Source organism: Vombatus ursinus, unplaced genomic scaffold, assembly GCF_900497805.2.
Source record: "Vombatus ursinus unplaced genomic scaffold, bare-nosed wombat genome assembly UNPS02010254.1, whole genome shotgun sequence".
NCBI classification, from domain to species: domain Eukaryota; kingdom Metazoa; phylum Chordata; class Mammalia; order Diprotodontia; family Vombatidae; genus Vombatus; species Vombatus ursinus.
Genome location: NW_020950032.1, coordinates 1 through 9266, shown reverse-complemented (window position 1 = coordinate 9266; position 9266 = coordinate 1). Strand labels below are relative to the sequence as shown.

At 43.2% G+C, this 9266-nt stretch overlaps 1 protein-coding gene across 1 annotated transcript; it reads left to right on the top strand.

Moving 5' to 3' along the window:
* Positions 1–481: 481 nt before the first annotated feature.
* On the top strand, positions 482–6920 carry LOC114037148 (sodium/glucose cotransporter 1-like; the record flags this gene model as incomplete). The annotated part of the gene is made up of 3 exons (XM_027853976.1): positions 482–702; positions 3736–3871; positions 6808–6920. Coding segments are annotated over 3 exons (470 nt in total), but the record flags the coding sequence as incomplete, so codon positions are not given.
* Between the last annotated feature and the right edge of the window lie 2346 nt (positions 6921–9266).

Sequence of the window (9266 nt, the reverse complement as noted above, 5' to 3'; positions counted from 1 at the left end):
GTTTGCCATTTGCTTCTCCAGCTCATTTTACAACTAAGGCAAACAGGGTTACATGACTTTCCCAGGGTCACCCACCTAATAAGTGTCTGAGGCTGGATTTGAACTCAGGAAGATGAGTCTTCCTGAATTCAAAGCTGACACTCTATCTACTGTACCACCTAGCAGCCAACCAGGGATACAAAAAGAGAAAGGAAATTGTCCCTGCCTTCAAGGAGCTTACATTCTCCTGGAAGAAAATAATGTATCCACAAGTGAGCATGACACAAGATAATTTGAGGTGGGTAACAGGATGACCTGGATGGAATCAGGAAAGGCTTTGTCCCAGGAGAGGAGTGGGAAGGACAATAAGTCTGGGACACTATGGATGTTGACATTAATGTATGTAGACATAATTATTGTGGCCTAAGAGAAGTTCCCCTGATGTGGCCTATTGGCTCCCAGTGGCCACTCAGATTTAACTTTTTCCCCTGATGTTCTTTAGGTTTTGCAGAAGTGGGAGGGTATGAGGCCTTCACTGAGAAGTACATGAAAGCCATCCCATCTGTCATCATAGACCAAAATGTAACTCTGAACCCAGGATGCTACATGCCCAGAGCAGACTCCTTCCACCTCTTCCAGGATCCCATCACTGGTGAACTGCCATGGCCAGGAGTCCTCATTGGAATGAACCTTGTTTCTCTTTGGTACTGGTGTGCAGACCAGGTGAGAGGTCCATAAGAGAGGAGAGGCCTAAGAGCTATATAGCTAATGAGAGATAGAGGCAGGATTTAAACCCAGGTCTCTGACCCAAAGCCAGTGGTTGGCCCACTGTATAGTTCAACTCCTTCATTTTTTAGGTAAGGAAACTGGCTTAGAGACCTTGGGGGATTTGCCCAAGGTCACCCAAATAGTGTGTGTGTGAGACATGCCTCATGCTCTCCCTGCCTCACTTGCCTCTTAGAAACCCTGGCTTCCTTTGAAGTTCTGCTCAGGGCCTTTTTCTTCTTTTCTCTCCCTTCCTCTCTTCTTTCTCTTTCCTTTCCTCTTTCACTTCCCTTCCCTTCTCTTACACACACACACACACTCACACACACACACACACCTCTTTTTCTTTTCTCTCTCTCTTCTTGAACACACACACTCTCTTTTATTCATTTGTTTATTCAGTTACAGTTCAAATTTCATGCAATCATGCATTTCGAGACCTCTGAGATCCTGTTCATCTTGCAGAAGGAAAACAGGTCTAGAGATGGGAAAGGACTTGCCCACTGTCACACAGTTAAGAATCCAAAACAAAAATACTGTCAGAGCCATGGCTATAACTCCCCACAGGGTCAGACTCCTTTAGCTCTGAAGTCTCTCTCTGATTAGAAGCAATAAGAGTCAGTTTGTGATGATTTCATGGGTATCTTTCAGGACATTAACCTCAAGAGATTAGGAATGTGGCCACAATCACCCCCAGCTTGCCTCAATGAGCAAGAATGCATTAATCATACATTAATCCATCTAAAACCTTCTCTAAACTGTATTTTGGCCAAAACTCCGTTGTCCCAAAAATATTTCCTAATTTCCCTTCCCTATCTTGAACCTAGGCTTCTTTTTCTTCACAAATATTTGTGAAAGGTAAGGCCTTGTTCTTCTCTCCCTCCTCCTATCATTTGGACCATGATCTGCCCTTTATTATGTCTCTCTATCAGCAGCAAAACTCAGAGGATCACAGTGATCATAGAGTCCAATACCTTCCTTTTACAGATGAGGAAACATTCAATGATCAGCTGCTCAGAGACATTCCAATGTTTACTTGAGGTCACACATGAGTAGTTGTAAGCGATGGGATTTGCACTCAGACTGTCTTACTCCAGAACCAGTTATTTAGTCAATAAACATTCATTATGTACCTACTATGTGCCAGGGACTATGCTAAACATTCATGGTAGAAAAAGAGGCAAAATTTCCCAACCTCAAGGAGCTCACAATCTAATGTGGAGAGAAAACATGCAAACAACTAGACACAAACAAGCTCTATACAGGACAACTGGAGATTATTAACAAAAGGAACTCAGAAGTCTGGGATTAATGGTATTGGGAAGGCTTCCTGTAGAAGGTTAGATTTTAGTTGGCATTTGAAGGTCAGGGAGGTCAGTAGGAGAAGGAAGAACATTCCAGACATAGAGGATGGGCAGAGAACTTGCCCAGAGCCAAGAGATGGAGAGTCTCGTTCATGGGACAGCCAGGAGGCCAGGGTCTCTGGATGGAAGAGGACATGAGTGAGATGTACAGTGTGAGAAGACCAGAGACATAGGAGGGGACTTGGTTATGAAGGGCTTTGAACACTAGACAGCATTTTGTATTTGATCCTGGAGGCAATGGGGAGCCACTGGGGTTTATTGAGTAAGGGGTGACATGGTTGCACCTGTACTTTAGGGAAATCACTTTAGTGGTTGAATGGAGTGTTGATTGGATAGAGATTTGACACAGGCAGAGCCTCCAGCAGCTACTGCAATTGTCCAGGTATGAGGGAGTGAAGGTCTGCAGCAGAGGCGGGGTGGTGTCAGAGGAGAAAAGGGGGTGAATTTGAGAGATGCTGCACAGGTGAAATTGACAGGACTTGGCACCAGCTTGGATATGGTGGGTGAGAGAAAGTGAGGAATCCAGGATGACTGCTAGGATGTGAGCCTGAGGGACTGGGTAAAGTGTGTTGTCCTCTACAGCAGTAGGGATGGAAGGATCAAGCGAGGGTTTTTTTCAATATGAAGGAGACCCAGGCATGTTTGTAGGCAGTAGGAAATGAGCCAGTAGACAGGGACAAATTATTGAAATAGTTGGTATGACAGAGAGAGGAGACAATGTATTAGAGGAGATGGTTTGAAATGGGGTCACTTAACAGGTAGAGGGGTTAACCTTGGTAAGCTGTAAGGCCACTTCATCCTATGAGGCAGGCTTAAAGGAGCAGTGGGAGAAGGCACCTGAGTGATAGGAGATAAAGAAGAGGGGAGAAGGGGGAGCTCAGAGTGAATGGCTTCCATTTTATTTTATAAAATATGAGGTTCCTCGGTTCTCAGCTTTAGAAGCTGTGGAAGAGAGGCCATGGACAGGTTTGAGGAGTGATGAAAAGATTTGGAAGATCCACTGTGGAAAGTGGGAACATGAGTTGATAAGGGTAGTACAGGAGGATTGCCAAGCAGCAGTGAGGGCCCAGTCGAGACTGTGTAACCAAAATATGTAGTGAAGCGGGTCAGAACAGTTTCATGATTTTCTCCACCTTCCTCCAGCAGCACGTACGTAGGAGGGGGTGGAAGGTGGGAATGATCTGTGGCTTAGGCTTGGCAGGGCACATTCAGCAAATTCATACTTTCTCTTCCATGAAACATTTCTCTCCTTTGTTTCAATGCTGTGTTTTGGCCAGCATAAACAACAACAACAAAAACAACAACAGCTAACCTCACTGCCTGAGGGGCCATAGAGTCTAAATGCTTGTCTACAGCATTGTCAGTAGGCAGTTGTCCATTTTTTGATTGAATATCTCCTTTGGTGGGGAACTCACTACCTATGTCCTAGGTTGTCCATGGAGCTGGACAGCTCTAATGCCAGAACATTCTTTCCTACACTGAGTTGAAAGTTGCCTACCTGTAACTTCTATCCATTGCTTGAAATGAGAATCAGGTCACATCCCCATCCTATGGAGGAGCACCTTTTAATTTGAGGAAGAGAGTCCTGGGGCCCTACACCAATCACAACTTTCTGTTTCCTTGGCAGGTGATTGTGCAGCGATGCCTCTCAGGGAAGAACATGTCCCATGTGAAGGCTGGCTGCATCTTGTGTGGCTACCTGAAGCTGCTCCCCCTCTTCCTCATGGTGATGCCTGGTATGATCAGCCGCATTCTGTTCCCAGGTAAGTCCTCTCTGCCATCCGTTCACCCTCAGCCCCTAGGAAATGCTGTGATGCTTCAAGTGTTGGCCACGCATCTTCTCTACCTTGTGGTCAGTAATGAATGTTATCATGTTTTTCTCTGCAAATCCTTTTCCCTTCAAGATCTCATTTTGGGGTATGGACTATATTCAGGGGAACTTGCAATTTGGAAGGATGTAACACAGGGGAAGAGCACTAAATATGGGATCAATGAATCCCAAGGTTGGGTCTAAGCTTGTAACTTGGTCATGTGATTGCCACCTACCACCTGGCAAGTCACTCTAATCACTAGGCCTGGGTTTCCTAATCCATGAAATGAAGTGGTTGGACCAAGTACCCTCTAACTCCCCTTCTGGTTCTAGATCTGGTTCTGAATCTAGATCCATATGGTACTTTCAGGTTGCGATGGAACCTTGATTATTCTGGAACTCTTGTGAAACAGAACATTTGGGTTAATTTAATTTTCAGTCTGGCGATGAGTGGCCCTGAAAACCCCTGTTATTTCTACTCTGATATTTCTAAAGTGCCGACTTCTCTGTTTTAGTAAGGATGAGTTAAGGGGCATAATTGAGCTCTCTGAAGCTGATTGAAGATCACATTGTGGGGATCCCGTGACTTCTGACTGCAAGGTCCCAAGCCTTTTTTTATAAGCCCATTCTAGAGAATGGAGAGAAGGAAGTAAATGTGCATTTATTAAGTGCCAATATGTGCCAGGATTTGCACTAAGCCAATACTATCTCATTTGATCCCCTCAACCCTGGGAGGTATATACTATTATTTTGTAATAATTTTACAGTTGAGGAAATTGAGGCAAACAGAGGTTAAGTGATTTGCCCAACATCACAAGTCTTCCTGAGTCCAGGACTAGCAGTATATCAACTGTCGCAGTCCACAGAAAGGGGATGGGGTTATTCCTGGCATTGTGATGTAGTGGTATTGCTGTCCCAGGCTTTTGGTGTAGCCTCACAGGTTATGCCTTTCTCTGCTGTTTGAAATCCCACCCTGGACCCTCTGAATCCAGACCTCATGTTTATTCTGTTTTATTATGTTGCCTCCCCACTTTGAGAAGTCATTCAAATATTCCTAATAGGAAGGTTAACACTGAGTAATGAAACTGAAAAAAATCATGGTACAAGAAAATAGATAATAAGACATATCTATTTCAAGGCTGACTTAGGGGTCTAATATTTGTCTCCAATTGTCTTTCAGACATCCCAGACCAGATATCCAGTAGACATGTTAAACTCAACATGTCCAAAACTGAACTCATAATCTTTCCCCTTAAATCCTCCCTGCTCCTACCTTCCATATTACCGCCAAGGGCAACACCCTCCTCCCAGTCCCTCAAGCTCACAACTTAAGGATCATTCTAGACTCCTCACTACCTCCCCCCCTTGCCAATGCCTATTGCAATATCTCTCAAATATACCCCCTTCTCTCCTCTGACACTGACCCTATGCTAGGGCAGACCCTCATCACCTCATGCCTGGACTATTTCAGTAACTGCTGGGAGTGGGGGTGGGGGTCTGCCTTCCTTAAGACTTTCTCCATTCCAATCCATCCACTAAAGTGATTTTCCTAAAGCTCAGTTCCTACTCTGTCACCCCCTTACTCAATAAACTCCAATAGCTCCCTCTGGCCTCCAGGATCAAATATAAATGCTCTGTTTGGCATTCAAAGCCCTTCATAACCTTCCCCCTCCTCCCTGTCCAGTCTTCTTACACCTTACTCCCCTTCATCGCTACTCTTTGATCCAGTGACCCTGGCTGCCTGGCTATTCCATGAGCAAGATCCTCCATCTCTTGGCTCTGTGCATTCTCTCTGGCTGTTCCCCTACACCTGGAACTCAACTGCACCTACTGAGCTCCCTGGCTTCCTTTAAGTTCCACCTAAAGTTCCACCTTCTACAGGAAACCTTCCTCAATACCTCTTAATTCTAGTGCTTTCCATTACTTATTTCCTATTTAATTTTCTTTGTATCTATTTGTTTGCAAGTTGTCTCTCCCCATTAGACTGTAAGCTCCTTAAGGATAGAGTGTCTTTTAACTCTTTTTGTACCCCAAGTGCTTTGTATAGTGCCTGTCACATAGTAGGTACCTAATAAATGTTGATAGACTGATTGATTGATTGATTATAGAGAAATATTCTCTTAATCAAGGGTTCTTAACCTGGGGGTTTGTGAACGTAAAAATACCTCTTTTGGTACCTCTATTTCAGTCTGATCACTTTCCTTTTTAATCTTCAGAATTTTGGTTTATTTTATTCACTTAAAAACTTGTTGAGAAGGAGTCTACAGGCTCCATCAGACTGCCAAAGGACACTAGCCAAAAGATAAAAAAAAGCTGGATCTAAATAAAGAATATCGTATACATTATCAGATGAAGTCACTTCATTGTATGTTGCTGGATTTGTTGTTCTTTGGTCAATCTTGGGGCAGGGGCAGAAGGTTCTTTCTAAATTCTCAGAAATGATTGTGATGTAATCAATCAAATGATGAGCATTTATTTAGTGCCTACATATGTGCCAGGTACTGTGATGGTTCTGGGAATACAAAGACAAAAATAAGTCGTTGTCTTCAAGGGGTATAACAAGGACAACAATAAAATGTGCTTTTTAAAATATGTTTTTAAGAGTCAAGACATATTGGGAGACTTCAGTGAAAAAGTGGGAAGCAGAGGGATGGGTTTTTGTGCCCTACTAGATGTTAAGCCAGCTCTCAAATTGGGCACTTGTCTCAAGGGGGGATCACATCTAAGTGGGAGCTGCCAGGCAGAATCTCCTGGCCCCAGGTGAAGCCCATTAGCCACTGCCAAGGCAGACACTCAGAAGCTCCCTTTCCAGCTACTACACCAGTGGGCTCAGCTCTCCTCACTGCTTGGACCCTGATTGACTGGAAATCTCTCTGTCTCTTTCCACAGATGAAGTCTCCTGTGTTGTGCCTTCAGAATGTGAGAAATATTGTGGTGCCAGCGCAGGCTGCACCAACATAGCATACCCGAAGCTGGTGGTAGAGCTCATGCCCAATGGTTAGTGCCCCCACCATAGGGGGTCTTGAACAGTGATTTTATTGAAGAGATGTCTCTAGGAAGTATTGGAGCCCTTTCTCACTGAGTTCCAGGATTGAGAAGAACCTCAGGAATGATTTATTCCAATCTGGCCTTAAGAAACCCCTTTACATTACATCCAACAAGGGGTCATCACCCAGTCTCTGCTTAAAGACTTCCAATGGCAGCCCATTCCACTTAAGGTTAAAGCCAATTGTTAGGATGATTTTCCTAAGACCAAACTATGGGCCATAAAATTCCAATCAGTAACAAAAGTCTTTGAGTATGAGCTCCAAGCATATTCAATTTATTAGGGATACTGGTGGCCCTAATTAGGTGGGTCCAAGATCTTCCACTTGATCAGGGTCCCCTCCCCTTTTGTGCTAGCTACTTTTATATACTTGGAGAACACTAAAATAGGAGAATATTACAATTCATTGACTGGTCAGTTCCAGAAGTGGGGAAATCTTATTCTTGACTAGGGAAAATATCCATCAATCATAACCACTTTGTCAACACAACTTTCTCAGGTCATGAGACCTTTTACAGGTCATCAACCCCAGGTCATCTCAGCTAAGGTCATAAGACCCTTTCAGTAACATCTCAGGGCCCTCCACAAGTCATAAGATGCTAAGTTTGAACAACCTAGTATCCTTGGGTCCAAGGAAATTGTGGGTTTGAAGCAAAGGCAACAAGGGAGTGGACAGCAGTGCTTCATAGGGGAGAGGTGTATAGGACCAACAGATAAACCTTATTACACCACATTACAGAGTGGTTGGGGGGGGAGATAGTGAAGCAATTACATTCTTATTACATTTCCAACTAACAGTATAAATCTCACTGATAAATATAAGTAATAAATAATCATCAACACAAGGTGGGTTGATTATTCATAATTGTTATCATAACAGCATTAACATACATAACTGAAACAATTCCATTCTGTTTAATTCACTAATATAATCACTGATACCCATGAAATCACAATGAACTTAATAAATGTGGATTAATTTGAGTGGGAGATATCGAAATTATTGTCACAAAACCTAATTCTGCTTTCTTGTAACTTCCACCCATGGCTCCTGGTTCTGCTTTCTTGGGCCAATCTGAACAAGACTAATCCCTCTCTCTTATGATTGGCCTTCTAATACATGAACACAGCTATCATGTCCTCTCCCCCACTCCCTCACCCTTTACTATCCTTTTGAACTCTATATGAATTTTAGCTTGTCTCATTGAGGGTACTTATTCTTCCTTACTTTCAAGGAGACTTGAACCCAAGGTGTAGGTTCAAAACTTGCAGGCACCGACTAGCTGTATGACCTTTGGCAAGTCACTTAACCTCTGTCTGTCTCAATTTCTTTATCTGTAAAATGAGGTAGTTGAATCAGATGGCCTCCAAGGTCCCTTCTAGGTCTTAATCAATGATCCAATGAACCATCAGGTGAATCTAGGCCTGGTATGCTTTACTTATCTGAAAAAAGTAGAAAAAACATCAGCATCCCCATAAACTCATTTAACAGAGGACTACAGGTCAACCAGACTATTTCCCTGACATGATGTCAAGGAAGACTCCCAAGAACCAACCATGATTGCCTGGCTAATACCAAAGCTAATGGAGCTCAGATTGCATAGACTTCTGGAGAACGGAAAGGACCTTAGCTGTCACTCAGTCTAAGCCCTCACTGAACAGATAAGAGGTGAAGCTCAGAGACTGTCAATGACTTCATTGTAATCATGTCTCCCATTTCTCCAAGACTGTGAAGTCTACAAAGTGGTTTCTTCCCAATAATCCCTGTGAAGCAAGTAGCATAAGCATGATTTGGCATGATTAATCTCATTTCATAGAGGAAAAGGCCAAGGTTCAGATACCTGAAGGAGCTTTTCTAGTCTCACACAGCTAGTAAGGCAGAAGGGCTAGCATTAAAATCCAGATGTCTGCTGTGTCTAGAAGGTTCCCTGTCTCTGGAGTCATTTTTGGGTAATCAAACTCATCTGAAATTATTCCAGGGTATCTCAAAAAAAATACAAGTATGGCTCATATCAAGATTTCCCCAAATGTATAAACAGTCAAGTTGTGTGTTTATTTTGTCATTTATCAATAGTGTCTGACTCTTCATGACTCCAATAATGTTTTTGTGGCAGAGATACTGGACTGGATTTCCATTTCTTTCTTAAGCTCATTTTATAGCTGAGGAAACTGAGGCAATTAGGGTTAAGTGACTTATCCAAGGTCACACAGTTATTAAGTGTCTGAGAACAGATTTGAACTCAGAAAGATGAGTTTTCCTGACTCCATGCCCAGCACTCTATCCACTGCCCTAACTACCCAG